The sequence below is a fragment of the Argopecten irradians genome, chromosome 14 (genome assembly GCF_041381155.1).
Source record: "Argopecten irradians isolate NY chromosome 14, Ai_NY, whole genome shotgun sequence".
Classification (NCBI taxonomy): Eukaryota; Metazoa; Mollusca; class Bivalvia; order Pectinida; family Pectinidae; genus Argopecten; species Argopecten irradians.
In genome coordinates this window covers 4,520,630-4,546,428 of record NC_091147.1, presented here as the reverse complement: position 1 = coordinate 4,546,428, position 25,799 = coordinate 4,520,630, and the positions used below count along the sequence as shown (strand labels likewise).

Genomic DNA, 25,799 nt, shown 5'->3' with positions numbered 1-25,799 from the left:
AAGCATACACATTTAACAATGTTGTGCACTTTGGGCGAGATGACTACGTCCACGAAAATAATTCGGACAGCGTTTTGAAACTAGTTCGACCCCAGTCAAGATTCTGGCAGTGCCCATTTGATTGGTCATTTCCAAAGGTCATCCTGACGTAGTGTTAATAAGGATCTGTATTTTAATCAGATTGTTGCCTTTTGGGATAGAGTTGAGATCTTATACGTGGCAATAGAAGTTTAGATTAAGAAAATTTCCAGTCCAACTACACACATGTATATAGTTCCTCTTCACCATGCAGACTTATGAATTGACAAATGGTAACTTTTTCTGTAATAAAACAGCAATCTGATTAAAATACAGATCCTTATTTTGAACTGAGTGGTTAAAATGATCTGTATTCAGATAGATTATTGTTAATTTGGTGAGTATCGTTTATGCTCTGTAGGCGATGCAGCATCTTTAAGTTAATTTCACGCATTTTATGGTAGCCTTCTAATTAGTATTCCCTTATTTTTTACAATGTTTATAGCAGTTTATGTTGGGGGATGAAACAACTTCTTCTGGTAGACTGTTCTACAGCTTCACATTTGTTATTAGGAAATTATTACTACATAGTAGTGTTCTGGATTGCTGTGCGAAAATGATGTTTTTATTTCCTCTGCTAATATGCCTTGTTGTAAAATTTTCCATTATTTTAATGTAATTATGTAAATTAACACTGTTTTAAAATCTAGTGGTGCGCGGTATTATCGGTATACCGGTATATCCAGGTTCAGTTTGAAAACGAGACGTATCGCGGTACGATTTAGTCGTATCGGTTCACTCGGAATCATTCGTGAATTTCCGTGATATTTTCATTCTTGATGGGAAATATTTTTAAAATGACCATTTGTATAATATTTTTAAAATGACCATTTGTATAAAAATTGCAACTGAAATATATGTTTTAACAACATTTCAGTTTAGTAACGTTTCAAAATGGCGGCCTTCATAGGCACGGATGATAACCTCATAAAAAATCCCAAAGCAAAAGCAGCTGTATGGCAGCATTTTGGCCTTATAGTACGCAAAGGGGAAAGAAATAGCGAGGAAAACATCGCTGGATGTCGATTGTGTAGGGCAATCGTTAAATGTAGTGGCAGGACAACGAACCTGACGACTCACTTACTTCGCCATCACCAAGCTACTGTAGCTTTTTTTGTTTGTTTGAGTTTTACGGCCCATCGACAACTAAGGTCATTTAGGGCCAAACTACAAGGCAGGCATTAGTATTATGATATACACTGTATCTAAAAGATCAGGATAAGAATAAGGCAAGTGAAAACTAAAACAAAATTGTAAATGTTGAATTAATAAAAAGAGTTCCATAGTATAAAAATAGTTTTGGCTAAAACACATCAGAAAACTCATGCACAATGTTGACGAAACGATTGATATGAATGTAAGATGCCATTAGAAAACGATCAAATTTTGTTAAACATGCCGATCTCTTTGAGATAATTAAAAATACGATTATGTCTCACGGCATGAAACAAAGTGTACATGTCGGAGACATCATAGTACTTATCTCGTATGTGTTTAAAATCAATACAATGCAATAAAATATGCTCCACTGTGAGAGGAGAATCGCATACATGGCATGTAGGAGGATCCTCCCCTCTCAATAGATAGGAATGTGTAAAATATGTGTGTCCAATTCGGAGCAGAGAGAGAAAAACTTCCTTTCAAATTTCAAAAACTTTCAAATTTCATCCAATTAATTACAGTATCAAGTATTAATGGGTTATGGTCAATCAATTGTTTTATGCTTAACCAGCTGACAGATAACTTACAAAAATATTTTTTTTTGTAAAGCAAGAAATCTATCAGTTGGTTAAATCCTACACAATAGATTGACCATGGGCCACAACCCTGTATATTTGAGTAGCAGTAGGATAATGTTTCAGGCTGTATACATTACAGTTAGTCTAAAAATAGAAGAAAATCAATAAAGATCAGATCGAGATTTTACCTGTATTCTATTTTTAGAACGCCACCGAATGTCCAAACTGGTGATGAAATGAATTTTGCCACCCCAGACACTGCATGAGTGACTTAGAAAGTGATATAAAATAAATTGCTATCTTACCGACTCATAACGCGATGTATAATGTTCTAACATGACCATTGGCCTAGCATACACCATTTTCCGTAAATAATCACTATGATAGTGTAATGTATAATTCCAGTCGGTAGGCCTAGACTACATTAATTGTAACACCGAACCTACTATGTAGCCCTAACAAGATTGATGTGGTCGGGGAGGGAGGGGCGTTAAAATACGTACATGACACAAAACTAAGGCAAATTGGTCGATGTGGCAATCTGATTAAAATACAGATCCTTATTATCACTACGTTTAATATGAGACATTGACAGAATATTGCAAATATCAGCTTGAAATTACAAATTAAATTCCAAGTTCCGCAAACATCGTACTGAAATTTTAATAAGTGATTACTATTTTCTTAGTCTTACTTTGTAAAACACCGTAAGATGTGTGATTATCAACAAATTAAAGTTTGCTTTCGTAGATCACCCAAGCGCACGGCAGCCATTACGTACAGTACTGCCGAGATCTCGAATTTCGTCCTTTTTCAGAGTCACAAAATTACGTATTTTAGATAATTTTTTAGTCGGAAATTTTGGATTTTAGCTCATAACATACATATTAGTCAGTTTATAGTTACTTTTTATCGTATTTTCAAACAAAACTTTTAGTATTTTAGGATTTTCGTAGCCGTGCGCAATGTGTCCTGGTAGGCATTTACAGTATTACGATCTGTATTCATAAATCTAAATGTAATCTATCTAACATGTATTCAAATTATTTTAAAGTAATATCACTTCAATTTGAGACTTCACTTAGCAGCCCATGGAATAAAAGCGACTGAAATTAAAAAAATAAACTCTAAAGCATTAAAACTGAACGATTTTACCATTTTATTTTTCGAGATATCGGCAGCCATACGTTTACGTAAACATGTACATTGTGTAGATCTGCATATTTAAGTGTAACACAGTGGTTTATATAGCATTCCTTTAAAGCAAGATATACATGGAAAAGAACGAAATATATATCTTTTACAGGTACTTATAGAGATATGTGTTGGTAATTACATATTTATATTATTAAATTCCCAACTATGGGCTGTGGCCTGAGGTGATCTACCATGCACGAGCGGCAGTGGTCTGGCAAGGTGGTTCACATTTCGTTATATTTGATAGTATTGTGAACAGCTTTTTCATGTATAACGGAAACGTAACACAATAAAATCAATTATCTATTCATAACTTTTTCACAACATGGATTTCTTTCTGTGAAGAAAAAACGGTGACGGCCCGACCCCGCTTGGCAAGCTGGCTTCAACGCTAAATCTACACAAATATATTTAGCAATAAACAATTGTAAATACAAAAATATAAATGTCTGTAACCTCGGAAACAATAAGAAACAATTTTAAAATCGGAATTTGCATGTATGAATGTGTTTACTTTTGTCAAAGGATCGATTGTGTAGCAGGGATGTACGTATCTGTTATTGTTTTTACTAGTCGCCATACTGTGTTTGTACCTTTGAGGACCCGGATGTAAACTTTCTGTGACGTCACGCCATCTTTCCTGAAATCTCCTATAGTAGTGGTGGGAATCGGATAGAATTTCATTATCGATTAATTGGGATAATCGGATGGCCTCTTCCGATCGATTATAATCGGATTTGTTTGATCTAATAATAAATGAACAACATGTTAAAGTTTCTTATTTAAACAAAGAAGACATAAGAAAACAATGTGTTGTTTTGTTTTAAATCTAGAAATAAAAGACATGTTCAAATGTTTAAAGGTTTTTGTTAAAACTGATAAACCAGATAGGAATGTAGAATGACGAGAAAGTGTGTGTCCTCATGACTAGATTCAATAATCACTAAACACTTTGATCAGTATTATACAATAAGTTTAACTTTTAACATTTAACTCTTAGAACTGTGAACAATAATATTTGGTTCAAACATAACTAATTAGCTACATGCCCTCATGACTAAATGATCATTTTTACTTCACAGTAGTATGGATTATCTAACTGAATCTTTCAAACACATTCAGGTCACAAACTCTTGAAGTTAACTTTAAAGTCCCAATATCATAGAGAAGAATGTAGAATGACTAGAAAGTACAGATTCAATAATCACTTAACACTTTGATCAGTATTGATACAGTAACTTCAGTAAGTTAGTAACATAATATTCACCAATAGTCTGTCATGTTTTTGTTAAGGAATATTATCTATCAGCGTGCTCTGGAGACATCCTTGCACGTTTCTTATTTACTAAACCACCGGCCAGACAGAAGACACGTTCAGACGGTACTGACGATGCAGGAATAGCAACTTTTTTTCTGGCTTTCACTCTTATTCTTTGGAAAAACTTTTCATTAACTTTCCACCTTTCCAACATTGTGGGGGACCCTTCTGGTGAAGCTGCGAAGTAATTGGATAATTCCTGTTCAATCATTGTTCCTTTAGGAATCTGACTTTGTCCTGTGCACACCACATCATCCAGCCAGGACTCCATGTCATCCACTTTTATCTTCTTCTGAGGTACAGCATCATCTTATTATTGTTCTTTCTCTAGCTGAGCTGGTAACTGTGGAAGGTCAGGCATTTCCCTGGCCTCTGTGTCATCTTTCTCCTTCTTAATTATCATTGTTAATTGTTCATTCTGTGAAAGACTTGTCATTTCTTCTCCGAGCAGTTTTCTAGCTCTGTCTTGTTCCTCATTGTTTAAACATTGCATATCCTTTGTGCATGGATTCATTACACTGGCTAAAAGAATAAGATCTGCATCCTTACTCCTTTTCTTTACTTGATCAGCTCGTTGACCTTTGAGTTTCTTAATCACTGGACAGTCATCTACAGTTGTGAAAGATTTTAGCTTCAATAAAGTTGGAATAACTTTAGGGAGTGTTGGCACATTTTCTGCACAATGTATACTTGTGGCAATTTCGCAATTTTTCAGACTAAAATCGATTTTTTGTTGCATCATAGTTTTACTTGTACCAGTCTCAGGCTCGTCTGACATGAACGGGTTGTGTGCATTTACAAATGTACCATCATATTTGTCGTGTTTCCTAAAAAAATAAAATATAAACAACGTCATTTGTTTTTTTATACAATAACAATGCAATCAAAGCAATGATTCTTAAATTCCCAACACTAGTTTAAACGAAAACAAATTTCAACAACGTCTAACAGTTAAGTCCTGACGCACGGACGATTTGACATCAACTTACCTTTATTCGCATATGATTTAAGACACACGCGGCACACTGCCGATTGCATATCCAAATTCTCCTTATTTAAAGGGCCATCTTTATTTTATTTTTTTTTCAACCCCAAATATCGCCACACTCGCGAGGAGTTGGCTCCTGGGTGATTATACAGTTTGTCGTCCATTTTTTGTACAGCGTCTGGGTCACTTGTACGCTTTACAGGTATGCATGTAAGGTCAAACGTTTACGCAACCCTATTCACTAACAAGAGATCCCAGAGGGATCTTGGCGCCCACCAAAGATTGATCTATGTCTGACAAATGAAAGAGGGATCTTTTCTCTGCTTTTCAAACTTACAATTCTTGTTTCTGCTTTTCAAACTTTAAACTATCAAAATCCAAGATGGTGGTCGCAAAATGCAATAGGCAGAACTAGGGTCCTAGAGGAACATACATATGATATTTGAGAACAATCCCTTCAATACTTTCTGAGAAATAGCGGTAACAAACTTTAACTATCAAAATCCAAGATGGCCACCGGTCGGCCATCTTGTTGACCGATCAGTCCCAAAATGCAATATGCACAACTGGGGTCCTAGGGGAACCTACATATGAAAATTTGAGAAAGATCCCTTCAGTGCTTTCTGAGAAATAGCGGTAACAAACTTTAACTATCAAAATCCAAGATGGCTACCGGTCGGCCATCTTGTTGACCGATCAGTCCCAAAATGCAATATGCACAACTGGGGTCCTAGGGGAACCTACATATGAAATTTGAGAAAGATCCCTTCAGTGCTTTCTGAGAAATAGCGGTAACAAACTTTAACTATCAAAATCCAAGATGGCTACCTGGCGGCCATCTTGTTGACTGATCAGTCCCAAAATGCAATATGCACTACTAGGGTCCTAGGGGAACCTACATATGAAATTTGAGAACAATCTCTTCAATACTTTCTGAGAAATAGCCGTAACAAACTTTAACTATCAAAATCCAAGATGGCTGCTTGTCGGCCATCTTGTTGACCGATCAGTCCCAAAATGTAATATGCAGAACTAGGGTCCAAGAGGAACCTACATATGAAATTTGAGAACAATCCCTTCAATACTTTCTGAGAAATAGCGGTAACAAACTTTAACTATCAAAATCCAAGATGGCGGCTGGTCGGCCATCTTGTTGACCGATCAGTCCCAAAATGCAATATGCACAACTAGGGTCCTACGGGAACCTACATATGAAATTTGAGAAAGATCCCTTCAGTACTTTATGAGAAATAGCGGTAACAAACTTTAACTATCAAAATCCAAGATGGCTTTGCCTGGTGGCCATCTTGTTGACCGATCAGTCCCAAAATACAATATGCACAACTAGGGTCCTAGGGGAACCTACATATGAAATTTGAGAAAGATCCCTTCAGTGCTTTCTGAGAAATAGCGGTAACAAACTTTAACTATCAAAATCCAAGATGGCTGCCTGGCGGCCATCTTGTTGACCGATCAGTCCCAAAATGCAATATGCACAACTAGGGTCCTAGGGGAACCTACATATGAAATTTGAGAAAGATCCCTTCAGTACTTTCTGAGATTTAGCCTAACAAACTTTAACTATCAAAATCCAAGATGGCGGCTGGTCGGCCATCTTGTTGACCGATCAGTCCCAAAATGCAATATGCACAACTAGGGTCCTAGGGGAACCTACATATGAAATTTGAGAAAGATCCCTTCAGTGCTTTCTGAGAAATAGCGGTAACAAACTTTAACTATCAAAATCCAAGATGGCTACCTGGCGGCCATCTTGTTGACCGATCAGTCCCAAAATGCAATATGCACTACTAGGGTCCTAGGGGAACCTACATATGAAATTTGAGAAAGATCCCTTCAGTACTTTCTGAGAATTAGCCGTAACAAACTTTAACTATCAAAATCCAAGATGGCGGCTGGTCGGCCATCTTGTTGACCGATCAGTCCCAAAATGCAATATGCACAACTAGGGTTCTAGGGGAACCTACATATGAAATTTGAGAAAGATCCCTTCAGTACTTTCTGAGAAATAGCGGTAACAAACTTTAACTATCAAAATCCAAGATGGCTGCCTGGCGGCCATCTTGTTGACCGATCAGTCCCAAAATACAATATGCACAACTAGGGTCCTAGGGGAACCTACATATGAAATTTGAGAAAGATCCCTTCAGTACTTTTAGAGAAATAGCGGTAACAAGAATTGTTAACGGACGGACGGACGGACGGACGGAAGGACGGACGGACGACGGACCACGGACGAAAGGCGATTTGAATAGCCCACCATCTGATGATGGTGGGCTAAAAATATGAAAAACAAATGTCCTGGTGTTGATTCCAGAATACAGCAGAAATTTCACTTATTGATTTAGTTTTTTTGTAATCGATTGTCGCTTAGATTTGCTTTTATTATCGATTATATAGCAGACTCGATTGTTGTCAGTCGGCTCCCAATTGTCTCGTTTTATGGCGGAAATCCAAAGCTTTCTACGCGACTCTGGTTCCTTCGGAACTCGGAACAACTTCTGGGATCATTCTTGTCGAATCTGACTTTTTTGTGACGTCACGGCGAACAGCTCTTTACAAAAAAACTCGGAAGCAACTCCGTTGAACATTGACTATTCGCAAGGTCAAACAAAAAAGATACTAAATTTAGTCGCCTTTTACGATCATGAAATAGGGCCAGCAAGTACAATTCTAACGCTCTATCCTGCAGAGCAGTTGTAGTTTGATGTGTGTGACATGCCGCAAGTTGATCAGAATTCAGATACGTATTTTAACTATATTTACTACTCTCCTAAACCCTTTCTACTTACCTGGTTACGTTTATAGAGGATCTGATAAGGGGTCATGTTCGGATGACCTTTATACCACGTATATTTCAGATCATATACATTAAATGTATATGTTCTATATATTGATACGTTAATCATTTGGTTTTATTTTGGTCTTTGGGCGACATGACTTCGAATATGAAGTAATTCGGACAGCTTTTTCAAACGTATTCGTCCCCAATCAAGATTCTGGTAGCAGCAATTTGATTAGCCATTTTTCAATCTGAGTATAATACATATCCTTATTATCACTACGTTGACAAGAGGATCTGACACTATGCCAATTGGGGTCACGTTCTGCTGACTTTGTAAATGGCCAATGAAATTGCTGCTGCCAGAATCATGACTGGGGACGAAATAGTTTGAAAAAACTGCCACAATTAACTTCCTGTATACAGTCATCTCGCCCAGTGAGCACAACAAAGCTAAATGTTTAAGTATACTGGGACGAAATGGTGTTATCACTGGACATTACAATGTTTAAAAAATGCAGAACACGTGGTAAAAAGGTCATTCGAACATGACCCCTGATGGAATGTTGTCAGGATCGGACAACGTAGTGAACGTAATCAGATTGACCATTTTTGAACGTAATCAGATTGACCATTTTTCAAAGGTCACTAGAACGTGACCCCTAAAAAGATGTTTTCAATAACAATCCGATTAAACCTTATTAAGGGTCATGTCCTTTGGAACCTTTGCGACCTTTTGAAATAACCAATTACATTGTTGCTTGCCAAATTTTTACATATTATGGGACGAAAAAGTTTGAAAAAAAGCTGCCAGAATTATATTCGTGTATGTAGTCATCACGCCCAAAAAGCACAGCTAAGCTCATCGAATATGTAAACTGGGGCGAAATGACGTTTTAAATTGATATAGTGGTATACTATTTGTACAGTATGTATATTTGTTATTGCACTCTTCTAAGTCTTCACTTCAGTGATCTGTTTATGTATTTTTGACCCAAATTCAGGGGAATACCGTGAGAACAGGTCTTATCTATGGTGTGTTTGCTGTTTAGCAGTCACATTCATCAACCTAGTTGTCCTCATGATCAACCCGATGCTGACCGCTGGCCGGAGTACACGTGGGCGGTGTTTATCAGTCAGTTGATCAGCCTTGTCTGTATGGAATCGGAAGTTATATTTAGTGTGTAGGTGGGTTGTTGTAGCAACGGTTTCCCTAAATATAGTGTTCTGTCCGGACTTAAACTTATCAGTGATCACTTTAGGGTACTTGGTTGATGTGTTGGTATAAAAGGGGCTGCTTCTAAGGAAACTTTGGTCTTGACTAGGGAGCAGAGCCATGGTCGTGCACTGTAAACAGTGCAACACTTGTGGGGTCTCTGAACTACCATTTGGGTTTATACCTTGAGCTATGGCAAACAAACAAACAAAAAAGTGCTAGGGGATTGTCATGAGCTTAGGGCTTAGACATCCATTGGAAACCTAGTTCACACAGTGTAGTAGGGGCTCGTCAGGGGTTTAGGACTAAAACATCCATAGGAAACCTATTTACACAGTCATGTCTCTAAGAGTTGGGAACATTTGGTAGGTCGGTTGTCTCCCGTTAGGTGTTTTTGTACTGTGTGTGGGAACACGTGGTCCTGTTGTATTAGGGTTTCACTACATATATGATGACTGTATGCTTATTTCTCTCACTGTAAGTTGTCTACATCAGGCACTATTGTAAATATATTCTTTATCAATTCTGTATTACTTGTCTTTATATAATAAATAGTTATTTGTACCTGTATGTACCTAGTTGAGTTATTGAATTAGTATCTGTGATTCCGCTACGTCCTAGAGATCGAACCTGTTGTGATATAGGCCTGTAACCTGTCGAGGAAACGGAATTCGGAGAGGATTTGTGACGACTGAGGACTTACGTCGGATCGCCCCTCCAGGTCTCTCGGGAAACCCTCCCTATTACATAGTAAGCTAAGGAGCTGTGTTTTATTTTAATCAGATATAATAAAACAGTTTGCAAACAAAATTGTTTGCATAACTTGATGCAATTAAAAAATAGAAACATCAATGCTAAGAAGTAAAGAAAACAATTATCACATTTTTATAACCAATTATTTTTTAGTTATCGCATAGTTGTATGTACTGTTATATATGTAGACCGGACCATTAACATCCTAAGTGATGTCAAAGGATTGCGATGGGCTAATTATGCCGATGCATCAGCGGGGTTCGGTCATCGGGGATCCCGGTGACCATCGCATGTTGCGATGGCCCCCGCGGTCGTAATGGTCGGGGTAACTAGTGTCAGTAGGGGGTCATCCCTAAAGGCTAATGTTACACGTCTGGGTGGAGTGCAAGGGAACTTGAAATACACAGGAGAACAACAGTCAGCAGGCTTTCACTTTTAATGGCGTCCGGATACAATGTCGCATTATATAACATTATTAACAAAGACTCAACTTATTTGTCTACGGCAAACAAATAATGCTATTGCATCCAAAATCAAAATGCAATTGGCAAATATTCATGACAAGAATTGCAGTACTCATTTCGGAGTGACTAATGACCAACGTCTGACAATTTACTCATCTCATTACTCTTATACAGAGTAATTAACAGAATTATGTCTAAAATTGATCCGACCTGTCATGACTAGGACTTTACACGAAACAACATCTAACTCCTGACATACTACATGTATAAAATGGCAATAATGAATTGATACAAAAATACCAATATAAAATACTATAGATTACACCAAAGGTGTATCACTAACACTTAAGTTCAAAATTCAATTCACTTGTTACTATTATTGAATTTTCAGAAATAATATTTATAAAAATCTTTTACAAAGTAATTTTGGACCATCCAGTTAAATAATCATGCAAAGCTGTTATAAAATGTCTATCCTGTAAGTTATCTTATTAATATAACTCATTCCAATTATGTAATTCCTATTACAAATATACTCTTAGCTACTAGTGTAATGATCAAATGTTTACATGAACGATAGTCACTTCCGGTTAAATCATGGTCGCAGACATGTTTACCGGAAAACCAAATGGATCCTGGGTAAATTTTCAGATAAAATTTATAAAGTTTTCATATTTATCAATTTAAAAAAAAATCCAAAATTTGACTACATGCTTACTAAAACTTGAAGCAAATACCAAAATATAATGTTCAGTGACTATTTACATGCATTTACAGATCAGATAGTTCTGATAAAGTAAGATGAAAAACTTGACATCTCAAAGCACATGTTTTCACATAGTGAAGCTTATCTACGCTTCAAAACATAAAAACAGAACGTTTCTACAGTTTGTCAACAACAAGAGGCCCAGAGGGCCTGTATCACTCACCTGGGTACCGTTTCACAAAGCTTCGTAACTTACGAATTTTCGTAACTTTTGCGTAAGTCATATTTACGAATTACTAAGCATTTCACAAAACTTCATAACTTACGAACGTTCGTAAGTTACGTCAAAAATCTTGCGTAACTTTACGCCAACTCTACCCTGTCGTAACTTCTACGCATTTTCATGTTGGTGTTGGAAAACTCGTCATATCTCCTTCGTTTGTGGATCTATCGCAATACTTCTACACATTGTAAAAATACAGATAAAAACGGAGAACTTTTGTTATGAGAAAAATTTCATTTGGCAATGTCCACTTTCTCTTTCAGTGAGTTAAAAAATCGTGCCAACTTAGTCTAATTCCGAGCATTTTTAAATTGTTGACGTCGGGCGGTGTAATCGCCGGAGCGGAAATTACATGAAGACATTGAGTTTCGAAATATTAATAAGTAGCGAGAAATAATGCTTGTATGTCACAGGTTTAGTAGTTGATTATTTCTATTTTATGTATGACCAATTATATAGAAAGAAATACACTCTAAAAGTGATTTTTCTCGTAGAATAAATACATGCAATAGGTACCCTGTGCACTGCACATAAAACTTAAACAAATTCTAATATAAGATAACCAAAAATAGCAATTTAGTATATATACCATAAAAGCCGAGAAAACACTGATCAAAATAATTCATTTTATAATTCATTACGTACGTAAATAAGTTGTCTATTGATTCCACAAATCAACAAATAATTTCAACGGAATTTTAACTTTGACGTCATCGGTACAAAATAAGAACCTGTGTGATGGAGATGGACAAAGATTTTAGCAAATACTTACAAGGGATATTAATTGCTTATAGAATAATGAATTTTTAAACATTTTTTGACATTTGAAAAACAAATATATCATGCTGACGGTCCAGCGATATCTATTTATAGTAGTAGCCCAACCGGGATGCATGGATGATCACTTTCGATTTACAACACGTACGGACCATGTGCAGATGCATGCGGTATATTTAGCTCACCTGGCCCGAAGGGCCGGTGAGCTTATGTCATGGCGCGGCGTCCGTCGTCCGTCCGTCCGTCGACATTTCCTATAAATCGCTACTTGTCCTAGAGTTTTCATTTCAGAAATATTTTATTAACAATACAAATATACATAAATACAGAGTACATATATACATTATATTGTCAAAAGAATAAGACAACAGGCATATTGCCTATATTAGTCTTCTTCTGTTACTTCCGGTTAGGCTTGAAAGAAATATGGTATGTTTCACTCTATTACAAAAACATGGCATTACGTGTTTAGTATTGAACTCAGGAAAAAGGGATTTATATTCATCGTGTAATTAAATGGACTATGCATTATGATTAAAAGGATAATTTCTACTAAAAAAAATCAAGCAAACTAAGTTGATACATGTAATTAATAGAGTGAATGCAGAACACATTTCCAACAAGCCTTAAATGAAGAAATATACGTTTCAATATTTTTTTATATAGAACTACTCTTTCACGCTCATTCATTCCTTTCCATTCATACTAGAATGTTATATAAATTTATTATAGTATAATAATGACTTAATTGCTATAATATCATAGCAAGTAAATGTAAGTAACTGAATTACTACTACTTAGTATTGCATATACTTCAAATTATTTGTACATAGAAAAACGTTTTGAGGATTTAATATATAGATTTACATGAGAAAGAATAAGTGTATTTATTTGATCAGGTACATGTACATTACGGATGCCACACAGTAGGCATTGTAGATTTACATAACCTAATAAATTGTAGATGGATAAAATGTGGTGCCTTAAATCATTATACAATGGACATTGAAAGAAAAAATGAACTAAATCTTCACTGGGAGCACCACATACACAGGATGAGTTATCAATCAGGTGATCAGAATGTTTATCAAAATTAAGGTCACTTTTAAAATTTCTAAGTTGGCAAAGGATTATGTTAAGTTGTCTTGGAGAGGAATCCATGAAGACTTCTGAAACTATCATATCGTGAGCAATTTTCAATTTACATTTAAAAGAAGAAATTGAAACAGAGTCTCTAATGGAACTGTCAAGTGAGTTCCACATATCCATGGTTGACGGAAAAAAAAACTTTTCTTATAGCTATTAGTTCTTGACTGTGGAATATTAAATACTCTGTTAATATTTCTAAAAATGTATACATTGTTTAGATTTAGATATGGTTGTATAATATTATAAAAATACATTGGGGTAAAATTATTAATAATTTTAAACATTAGTATAAGTTTGTGATCCTGTCTTCTTTTACTTAATGGTTCTAGTTGTGTTTCGTTATATATAAAATATAGTGAGATGTACCTCTTCTAAGTCCTGTTATTAATCTCATAGCTTCCAGTTGAATGGATTCAAGAAGATCAGCTTCAGCTTGTGTACAATTGTCCCAGACTACATCAGCATATTCTAATATTGGTCTTATGTAGGAAGTATATAAAGTTTTCAAAGTGTTTCTATCAACTAAATTTTTCAATACACGAAGTAAACTTAATCTAGCGTTAGCTTTTTGATATATATTAGAAATATGGTCTGACCATGTTCCTTTACTATTGAAGGTAAGCCCTAGGTGGTTATGGAATTCATTTTGTGCTATTATATTATCATTAAATAAAAGATGTGGATAATCAATATTTTGTCTTCGACTGAGGTTCATAGCTATTGTTTTATTAGGGTTGAAGAGAATTTGCCATTTAAGTGCCCATTCTGAGATAGAGGCTAAGTCATTATTAAGCAGTGAAGATGGTGTTTCCAGATCATTATTATTTTGTATTATTACATAAAGAGAAGTGTCATCTGCAAATAATTTGATATTACTGTTAATATCATTAGTAATATCATTAATAAAGAGTAAAAACAAAAATGGACCAAGGACAGATCCTTGAGGGACTCCTGCCGAAATAGGTTTAGTGTTGGATTGATACCCTTCAAATATTACCCTTTGTTTTCTGTCAGATAGGTAAGCATTGAACCAATTATATAATTTACCTTTAATACCATAAGATTTTAATTTATGTAAAAGACCTAAATGCCATACGCGATCAAAAGCTTTACTTATATCACAGAAAACAAAGCGCAAATCTTTACCTTGATCTAACATACTACTTATAGTATTATATATATCAGTTAACTGATTAACTGTAGAGTCAGTGGGTCGAAAACCTGACTGATGTTCACTTAACATATTATTACTTGAAATATAATTAAACGTGTATTTAAAAATAATTTTTTCTAAAATTTTAATAAAGACAGAAGTGACCGCTATGGGCCGATAATTATTAAGGTCACTGGTTTCGCCTTTTCCTTTATAAATTGCAGTAACATTAGCAACTTTTAAAATATCTGGTATTTCTCCAATAGTTAATGTTTTATTAAATAATAATTTAAGTGGATATACTAAAGATGGCGAGATATTTTTAATAATAACTGGTAAAATACCATCTGGACCAGCTGGTTTATTTTTATTTAGAATGTGAAGTTGGTCAATAATATCTTGTTCATTTATATTTATTTCTGAGAGTTCAACATGAGGCAGGGGAGGTAATTCAGGTAGATCAGAGTCTCTGATGTCAGAAGCAATACTAGTAAAGTGATTATTCAATGCCTCAGCTTTATCAAGTGGATGAATAAGAATTTCATTGTTGTTTATTAATGGAGAAGATTGGCTATTATTAATATTGATTTTTCCCATAGCTTTAGCAATTTGCCACCACTTTTTAGGATTAGTAGACTTATCAGCAAGAGAGCTCTGTAATTTTTTCATATAACTTTCCTTTGTTTTCCTAATCAAATCAATTACTTCATTCCGAAAGTTCCTAAATTTTGCCCAGTCCTGAACCCTATTTTTTTGTTTAGCAAGACGATGTAATCTGTTTTTTTTGTCTCAATTTATGTCTAATTTCACCAGTCATCCACGGCTTATCATCAGGATGTACAATAACTGTTTTATGTGGTAAATGTTTGTTAGTAGCAGTGTTTATTTTCTCTAACAGAATAGAATATAATTCGTTAATATTATTACTATCATTAAAAATAACATCCCAATCAGTATTACGTAATTCACTATTAATATTTTCCCAATTTGCTTCATTGAAATTAAAAACATTTTTTTTATAAGGTTTGCTTCTACAAGTTTTAAAACAGATATAAGCTAGTATTGGGCAGTGATCACTACAGAGGGGAGAAAGTACTTGTGTTGAATTAAAAATATTCACATTATTGGTAATAAAAACATCTATCAGTGTAGCAGTGGTATCAGTAATACGTGTGGGTGCTTGTATGAGGTTTATTAATTGATATTTAGTTAGAAGCTTAGAGAGATGAGAAGAAGTCTTCATTTTTAGCATGTCAATGTTAATATCACCAGTAATGATAATGTTATGAGTAGTATTGATAAGGTTATCTATTACAATATCAAGTTTATTCCAGTAATCAACTGCAGTATTGGGAGGTCTATACAAGCAACATAGAAGTATTTTTTTGTTTGAGGAACTTATCTCTAAAATAATATGTTCAATATTTTCAGTCTCTAAATCATTTCTGCGATTAACATGAATATTACTTTTAGTATAAATCAAGATACCTCCACCATGTTGAAGCTGCCTATCTCTTCGATATAAATTAGGATGGGATTTCAATTGTAGATCAGTATTCAATACATTGGGGTCGAGATGAGTTTCAGTTAGGCATATGATATCATTATCACATAATTCAGCATCAATTAGATCAATTTTATTCCTGAGAGACCTAACATTTAAGTGTACTATTGATAAATCATTGAATAAATAATTTTCATCAGAAGAAGCTGAGGATGGACCTGGATTTGTGTGAATATCACCTGACATGATAAGTAGAATTACAATAATTAAAAGGTAATACTTTAAATTAGAAGTAAAGGGACATAAGATGCAAGTCATATTTAATCTGTTACATTCATACACACTCATACTTACAAAAAAAATATAGAAAATCATAATTAACTTTAAAGTACTTACTAAAAATGAGTTAGAGAGGGAAGATCAACACAACGATGAGGACAAAGTTGCATATGTCTCCTCCGTGTACTTTATGAATTATATCAAGGATTTAGAAATATATACGGATATAATACATTATAAATGTATGTCTTGGTTATAAAATATAAGCAAGGTTTAATTTCAGTTGATAATAATTTGATCAAATTAGATCTAATTTGTTGCGTACAGTACTGCATTGACAAAAAAAAATATGTCAATCAATCAATAAGTTTAGGGGATTTACTAGAGAGAGAGAGAGATATAGAATTAATTCTTACACTGTAAGCTTATTATATATATGTGTGTCATTGGGTAATCTATGCATGAGGTACAGTAGTCCGCTAAACCTGCCCATATTATTAGGCCTTTTTAAATTTTTTCTTTTTGCCTAATATATATTAGGCAAAAAAAAAAAAAAAAAAAAAAAAAAAAATTAAAAAAGCCCAACAATATAGGCAGGTTTAGCGGACTAGAGGTACAGTACCGATTAGCAAACTGTTATTTAGTAATGCCATGGTATCAGGAACAAAACAACATCATAAAATAAAAAAAACGGATATGTTTAAAAGGTATTTGCTGAACTTACATCTTGTCTGGAGTTCATACAGGAGACTAATCAATAAGTAATCATCAGGCCAACACTTCGAAGTTCCCATGTGTTTACAATCGAATAACATGATTAATAAACGCACCTGACCCGTACAACAACATGTTCAGGTTAAGATAGCCGATAAGACCATTGATATGTATATCAGACAAAAGTATCGAAAAATCAAACTAAGTGTATAAGAATTAAGCACATTACACAGGGACACGGCACATTAGCTGACTTTGATAAATATTGTAAAACTGTGTATTCGACTAGTATACACTATACAGTAGTCAATGAATGTGATATGACAATATATTTAAGCGTGTTATTCACATACATGTAGATAAAATATGTACTGCATTTAGCATACACGTATACATAATACAAGTTACAGACACAGTATTTTGATGAGATACATGTACGTGTACACATGCAGTAGATTTAGATTTATAAATACTATTATTCATTTTATATTCATCTCTCAGTTCAAGTTAGACATAGCTAAATTTGAGCTATCAGGCCAAGAATTAGACATACAATGTAATATGGGTTTATACATTAGTTATGGCCTTATTACGGTATGTATGATCAAAAAAAAAAAAAAAAAAAAGATATATTAAAAAAAAAAATTCAACAGCTCATCAGTTGCAAGGTTAAATATACATGTAGTTGCGGTACATGTACGTGTACCTATATGAAACACTGTTAATAGATCTACTATACAGATGTATATAGCAACATGAATGAAGAGAGGATCTATCGGATCAATTCTTAAAATAATATACCAAGTAGCACCCACATACAAGAGAAAAGTCACTATATTATTAATCAATGGAGAATCAGATAAATCCACATGTATATAAAAAGGATACTTAAATTGATTTTATTAGAAAGATTTTACCAACAAGATCGTATCCATGTGTAATTATACTGTTAAGTAGTAATAATAATGAAATATTTAACTGTCTCGAGTGACCAGTTTCAGGAAAGGAGCTTCCTTCCTGAACACAAGACGAGTTCTTTTTCTCTCGGATTCATGCATTTTGGATCTTTTATGTAAAAGTTCTCCCCTCAGTTTGGACAATGAAGGTGGCAGGTCAGTAATAACAGCTTTCCCACATCCTGGTCTAAGTACACTGATTGCCTGGTTCAGGACTGTGTCCCTGTCTATTAGGGACACAAATCGAACAATGATATTCTTTTTGTCGTCATCTCCAGATTGCAAGCGATGTATGGCTTGGACCAAAATGGAATTCACATAAGACTTATCCAGCTTCAATTCATCGACAAGGAACTCACGAAATTTAACAAGGGTATCTTTAGGCAGTTCCTTACTGGTGCCTGGAATCCCCCTCACCACGAGGTTCCATTTCCTCCCCCAGAGATCCAGAGCTAAACGATCATTTTTCTCTTCCTCTAATTTGTCTCTGAGAGACGGGAGATGTTTACTATGCAGATCAGTAATTTCGGAGTTGACCCAAGTAGCTGCCGAGTCAAGCACGTCGACCTTTTCTTTCAGGACACACACGTCTTCCTTAACATTTTTTAATTCTTGTGAAAAGGAACGGTGAAGACTTTTAAAACACTCAGATATATCTGAGAAATTCTCACACTTGTACTCAGGTACAATACATTGGTTGGTATCCATACTAGCCTTGGCAAGGTATACTTCAGGAGCGCACGTGAAGAAAGTGACACGTGTACGTATAAATGTTACACAGGTGCGTGTCCAGGTAAGAAATATTAAATAGCTCTATAAGTCATGAAATTATGACGAAATTATATAATTTAGACAGTCAAACAGACATTCCAGTAAAATGATCAAAGTTTGAGGTGAAACACTTGCACAAATCTGGCTTTAAATTAAATCACTTACGGAGGCGATAACAGCACGTCCTCTCACCTGGTCGTCATAACCGGAACCGAGGAGGGGCGGGGCCCAATAGGGGAAATAGAGGTAAATCCTTTAAATCGCTACTAGTCATAGAGTTCTGCATGGATTGTAACCAAATTTGGCCACAAACATCCTTGGGGGAAGGGAAACAGAACTTGTATAAATTTTGGCTCTGACCCCCCGGGGGCAGGAGGGGCGGGGCCCAATAGGGGAAATAGAGGTAAATCCTTTAAATCGCTACTAGTCATAGAGTTCTGCATGAAATGTAACCAAATTTGGCCACAAACATCCTTGGGGGAAGGGAAACAGAACTTGTATAAATTTTGGCTCTGACCCCCCGGGGGCAGGAGGGGCGGGGCCCAATAGGGGAAATAGAGGTAAATCCTTTAAATCGCTACTAGTCATAGAGTTCTGCATGGATTGGAACCAAATTTGGCCACAAACATCCTTGGGGGAAGGGGAACAGAACTTGTATAAATTGTGGCTCTGACCCCCCCGGGGGCAGGAGGGGCGGGGCCCAATAGGGGAAATAGAGGTAAATCCTTTAAATCGCTACTTGTCACAGAGTTCCGCATGGAATGTAACCAAATTTGGCCAGAAATATCCTTGGGAGAATAAGAACTGAGTTTGTATAAATTTTGGCTCTGGTCCCGGGGGGCAGGAGGGGCGGGGCCCAAGAGGGGAAATAGAGGTAAATCCTATAAATTGCTACTAGTCATAGAGTTCTGTATGGATTGTAACCAAATTTGGCCACAAACATCCTTGGGGGAACAGAACTTGTATAAGTTTTGGCGCTGGCCCCCCAGGGGCAGGACGGGTGGGGCCCAATAGGGGAAATAGAGGTAAATCCTATAAATCGCTACTTGTCCTAGAGTTTAGCTTGGATTGTGACCAAATTTGGCCACAAACATCCATGGGGGAAGGGGAACAGAACTTGTATAAATTTTGGCTCTGACCCCCTGGGGGCAGGAGGGGTGGGGCCTAATAGGGGATTTAGAGGTTAATATTAAAATTCCTTCAGAAAAGAAACAATGACCCTGTATTCAGAACATTACTTGGCATTACAAACCAGGTGAGCGATACAGGCCCTCTGGGCCTCTTGTTTAGCTATACAAAGTAAACTTGATACCAAAATATGCGTGACCCACATTCTGATGTTATTTTAACAATATGTACTAAAAAACTTAAATATAAATATGAATATGTACTGCATGCATCTATTTCCCCTATTGGGCCCGCCCCTCTTGCCCCTGGGGGATCAGAGCCAAAATTTATACAATATCTGTTCCCCTTCCCCAAAGGATGTTTCTGGCCAAATTTGGTAACAATCCATGCAGAACTCCAGGACAAGTAGGGATTTATAGGATTAACCTTTATTTCCCCTATTGGGCCCCGCCACTCCCCTCCTGCCCCGGGGGGGGGGGGGGGGGGGGTCACAGCCAAAACAAGTTCTGTTCCCCTTCCCCGAGGATGTTTGTGGCCAAGTTTGGTTACAAAATTTTGAGTTTCTTTCCATCAAGCAGAAATTTCATTCATTTCCTTGATGAGATCCTCGTCCTGTTTTGTTCTCTTCGAAATATCTTCACTCCTGAGACCGGTAAGGACTGAATGCTCAAACACTGACTGAACCAGGCTCACGTCATAACGAGGCGACTTTGAATCAGATTCTTTTGACGCAAACATAATACGCTATTTAAGATTTAACGCTCGCATCAAGAAATTAGAACTGTCTTCTGAGACGCAAACATAATACGCTATTTAAGATTTAACGCTCGCATCAAGAAATTAGAACTGTCTTCTGAGGTCTGTTGAACGGCTCTAATTAATTCATTGTAGATTTCAGTTGGAGACTTTTCTCTGTAATGCTGATAATGAAAGTTCATATCACCCCTCCAGATCGCTTCGAAGACATGAACTGGTTGGCACAGCTTTTAAAACTCCATCAACAAATTCGTATTCTTGGTACCCTTTCTTTTCTCCAAGCTGTATTTGATTACACTAACATATCGCCCCATTACTGCAGGGTAAAGTGTGTGTTATTTCGGACACTTCAACACACGATTTGCTCCATACTTATCTTACGTTTGTATTCAGCTGTTTATCGTATATCAATCGAAAGCCCCGATAGTCCGCTTTCTGTTATTGCTGAACCAGCATCCGCTAAAGTGACATTTACAGCGCAAAAGGCTAAAGTAATCCATCATATGTGTGCGTTACAACTTCGGTCAGGGGTGTTATAACTTCAGACACGTGCTGCTACAATTTCGGACACCAATTAAGGGCTTTTAAAGGTAGGCTAATTAAATAATATTGTCATAGTCTCTAAACGTCTGCGTGAATTGTGTAAATGAATAATTTTACGAAATATTGACTGGATGACTCAAGTTTTGTGAATATTTCAATTTTTTAAACTAAGCTCCATTCAATGTTATAATAGTAAAAATTTATGTCAATGAAAGCCAATTAGAGCTAATGTAAAAAGTCAATTAAGCAATCGACATTTTTATGATCCCGCCATATTTCTGTAATATAGTGATTTGTTTGTTGCTGGTTAACGTTTCTATTCACGGATATGACATGACAAACGTGTGTAGCACACTCTCACATACATATGACTGTTGGGCATGCGCATTACACATTACGTTTAACATGCAGCAGACGAACTGGTACAGGTAGGTTAAACTGGTACGGGTACGTTAAACAGAGCAGACGGTAGATCGCGACCACATCAGAAAAGCTTTCTGGAAGTCAGCGACTTCTTCCAAATAATTTATCAATAGGATGTCATGATTTCAATGTACACAAAATGTAAGTTTTAAAGCTGAACTGTTAATTGATATTTCGGCATCAAATTAATTTTCTTCAGACGTAGAGAATTTTCACCTCATTGGCACACTTTTGACCATATTAAAGCAGCTACACGTGCACGTGGCATACATATAGTTTTTTCACTTCACTTCTAAAACAACTCCCCCACACTTGCATAGCCAACAAGCTCTGTTTTCTCAAGAGAAAATGACTCAACAAGGTATTGGCGAAAAAATGGCTCATATCTTTGATCGATGGCCGTATAATTTATTTTTACCAATTAGCTGCAAATATTCTCAAATTCTCATTTTATCGGGTAAAGGTGCGGCATATAAATAACATGCCATACATAGATAGAAGAAACTGTAACACACTAAGACATACATATATATTATAAGTACATAACGCTTTCGTATCAAATATACATAAGAAACACTAGTTAAAATGGTGGGCGTACCGCCACGTTACCATGAAAACCAGCTCTAGTACAAAATGATATTAAGGAACAATAGTACAATAACATTATCATAAAGAAGTCAAAAATGACTTGGAGTTCATGATATGTTACAAACAAACAAGGTATACCTGAAAAACAAACATGCAGTAAAGTTAGGGCGTACCGCCACTATACCTTTTTACCTACATTCTGACATTTGTTCTTCAAACTTCAAAAAAAAAAAATAAAAAAAAAAAAAAAAAAATGTGCTACGCAGTAGCATATGTGATACATTTCACTATATACAAACAATACATAACATAAAATCTTACTAGTCTTTTATTTTTTCAACTGTTCACCAACCCATGTTTTATGACAATTCTTCATAGAAGTACAAATCATAACAGAATATTGATATCATTTAATGATATTCCTTTAATTTTTAACTAAGACATGCATGCAATTTTTCAGCAAATTGATTTTAAATACAGCATGCAAGAATATGTAAGCTAATTCAAAAAAATTAAATTTACATGCTTATGAAAATAAAAATTGTGCTTCAGATTAGGATTAAATCATATTACCGCGTATTTGTTATATATATTAGCTAAGATATGGATACCACAGTGAGACTTCAGCATTTTTCATGTTATTTTTTTTATATTTGTCAATGTTCTGTAAAAAATGTCTTGGACAAGTAGGCTAGCTAAGAAAATTTTGACAAATAAGTTAATTATAGTTTTTTAACAAATTTGATGATTATTATAAATGGACTAGTTTTTTTTTTTCTTATCCACTGTCTTTTGACCAAGATATATTACTTTCACGCCTTTTATGAAATTGAGGAAATTTTAGTATATTCAGTCTCATCATTTACATTTTTTCCCATTGTAAACAAATAGGTAATATTAAACAAACAAACAGGTCACTGCATTCATTCAGTGAGGAATGAACAACATAATTAAGAATGATTTTCTACATTATGTAAGAAGGAATTCAAGAAGACAGCCACTGGCATTTTGGGCAATAAAATAATTTTCCAACCAGATCATCACGTATCCTTATAGGGATACACAAAAAATGAACCCATGCATTACACTTGTCACATTGCACCCATCTCACATTCTCGGTGTCTGTATTGTCATAATTTTCTAAACAAACACAACACACAATTTGATTTTTTTTGTTAGACTTCTTTTTGACTGCAGCCTTCTCTTTCTGTTTTCAACTCTCGTACTTTCTTTCGTTCCTCTTTCTGTTTCTCCTTTTGCATTTTTTCATCTCTCTCTCGTCTTTTTTCCTCTATAATTGCATCTGACGTGAGTAATCTATGTGTGGTTAGTTTTCTTTTTGATTCATTTTTTGTTTTCTTTTTTACATTTTTTTCTGGAGTGAAGATATTACTAATAGTTGTCTCAATTTCTATCCCATGCAGGCTAGCCAGATCTTCTGGAGTAACCAACTCATACTCAACAGGAATAGAACTTGTGTTTGGCAGAAGAATTTCGGCAAGCACAGTGGTATCATCATTACCATCTATTGGTAAAGAAATAGACAGGTCATGATCAGAAGAGCTCAACTGAGTAGCAGACTGTTGAGACGTCAACTCAGCTAAAGTCAGAATAGAATTTGAGCTCAATCCAGCAACAGACTGAGAAGAGCTCAATCCAGCAACAGACAGAGAAGAGCTCAATCCAGCAACAGACTGAGAAGAGCTCAATCCAGCAACAGACTGAGAAGAGCTCAATCCAGCAACAGACTGAGAAGAGCTCAATCCAGCATACAGACTGAGAAGAGCTCAATCCAGCAACAGACTGAGAAGAGCTCAATCCAGCAACAGACTGAGAAGAGCTCAATCCAGCAACAGACTGAGAAGAGCTCAATCCAGCAACAGACTGAGAAGAGCTCAATCCAGCAACAGACTGAGAAGAGCTCAATCCAGCAACAGACTGAGAAGAGCTCAATCCAGCAACAGACTGAGAAGAGCTCAATCCAGCAACAGACTGAGAAGAGCTCAATCCAGCAACAGACTGAGAAGAGCTCAATCCAGCAACAGACTGAGAAGAGCTCAATCCAGCAACAGACTGAGAAGAGCTCAATCCAGCAACAGACTGAGAAGAGCTCAATCCAGCAACAGACAGAGAAGAGCTCAATCCAGCAACAGACAGAGAAGAGCTCAATCCAGCAACAGACTGAGAAGAGCTCAATCCAGCAACAGACTGAGAAGAGCTCAATCCAGCAACAGACTGAGAAGAGCTCAATCCAGCAACAGACTGAGAAGAGCTCAATCCAGCAACAGACTGAGAAGAGCTCAATCCAGCAAACAGACTGAGAAGAGCTCAATCCAAACAGACTGAGAAGAGCTTCAAATCAGCAACAGAAAACCCCCCCTGAGAAGAGACTACCAGCAAACAGAACCAAGAGAAGAGCTCAATCCAGCAGAAGAAGAGCTCAATCCAATGAGAAGAGCTCAATCCAGCAACAGACTGAGAAGAGCTCACTCCAGCAACAGACTGAGAAGAGCTCAATCCAATATCTCAATCCAACAGACTGAGAGAATGAGCTCAATCCAGCAACAACAGATAATGAGCTCAAATCCAGCAACAGACCGAGAAGAGCTTGGCTGAGGGAAGGATTGAGAAGAAGCTCAAAAAGGATGAGAAGAGCCAGAACATAGATGAGAAGAAGCTCGAATGAGGGACAGACAGAGAAGAGCTTTGACTGAGGGATACAGAGAAGAGCTCACTGAAGGGCAGATGGAGAAGAGCTAGATTCAGACAGTATGGAGAAGAGCTCAATCCAGATGGAGAAGAGCTCGACTGAGAAGATGCCAGCTCAAAGGGTCCAGCTGCTGACAGCTGATTTGAATTGAAAGGGGAAAATACCACAGCACGGAAAAAACCACCTTAGAATGTTGTGGCAATGTCACAAGCATCTTCCAATGCAGCTGGCCAAAAATTCCGGCCACGCTTTAACTTACAAATTTGTGATGTATGCGAAGCCAGACATCAAATTGAGGTACATGCCCTATTGTACGCCTAGGACAAAGGGCCAAAAGCGGACATTTCTACTAACGGCTGTGTAATCCTGTGTGAGTTTGATGTGAGGCAAAGCAAACACATGGGATATTTTCAGATTTGGCACTCTTCTAGTAGGGACCAAGGACGCGCTCGTGGCTGCTGTGAGAATCTAAAATAAGCAGATTGTGGCCTTTCAGGGTCCACAGTGCTTTTAAAAACACATCGTTAAAACCAGTTTCTGCCCTAGAATATATCTGTCATCCACGCCTTTTCCTGCCAGGTCCACACAGCTTCCAGCTGGTGCTTTGTCGGTGGCAAAAGGAATCCAGGGAGTCTGCGTGTCTTCCCTCTAACCACACACAGTGGCGGCATAGCTGCTCCTGCTTGCATTGACGCATGCCAGTGTTGAAATGGACTCCCTGGAGTTAGATGTTCTGCCAGGAGAGACTCCTGATCCCTTTCTTCAGCACAAACAGAACACTGGCGAGTGTTGTTCCATTTGGAATC

The 25,799-nt window shown here is 36.4% G+C and overlaps 1 protein-coding gene across 1 annotated transcript; it reads left to right on the top strand.

The window, feature by feature from the left end:
* Positions 1-21,677: 21,677 nt before the first annotated feature.
* On the top strand, positions 21,678-24,604 carry LOC138308124 (uncharacterized protein DDB_G0290301-like). Its single transcript, XM_069249069.1, has 2 exons — positions 21,678-21,700; positions 23,917-24,604. The coding sequence occupies exons 1-2, from the start codon at positions 21,678-21,680 to the stop codon at positions 24,602-24,604; spliced, it is 711 nt and encodes a 236-aa protein (XP_069105170.1).
* Positions 24,605-25,799: the final 1,195 nt, after the last annotated feature.

Coding starts and splice junctions, on each gene's coding strand:
- LOC138308124 (XM_069249069.1), top strand. CDS start 21,678: ATGCAGCAGACGAACTGGTACAG. Junction 21,701..23,916: donor CAGCAGACGAACTGGTACAG/GTAGGTTAAACT, acceptor AGCTCAATCCAG/CAACAGACTGAGAAGAGCTC.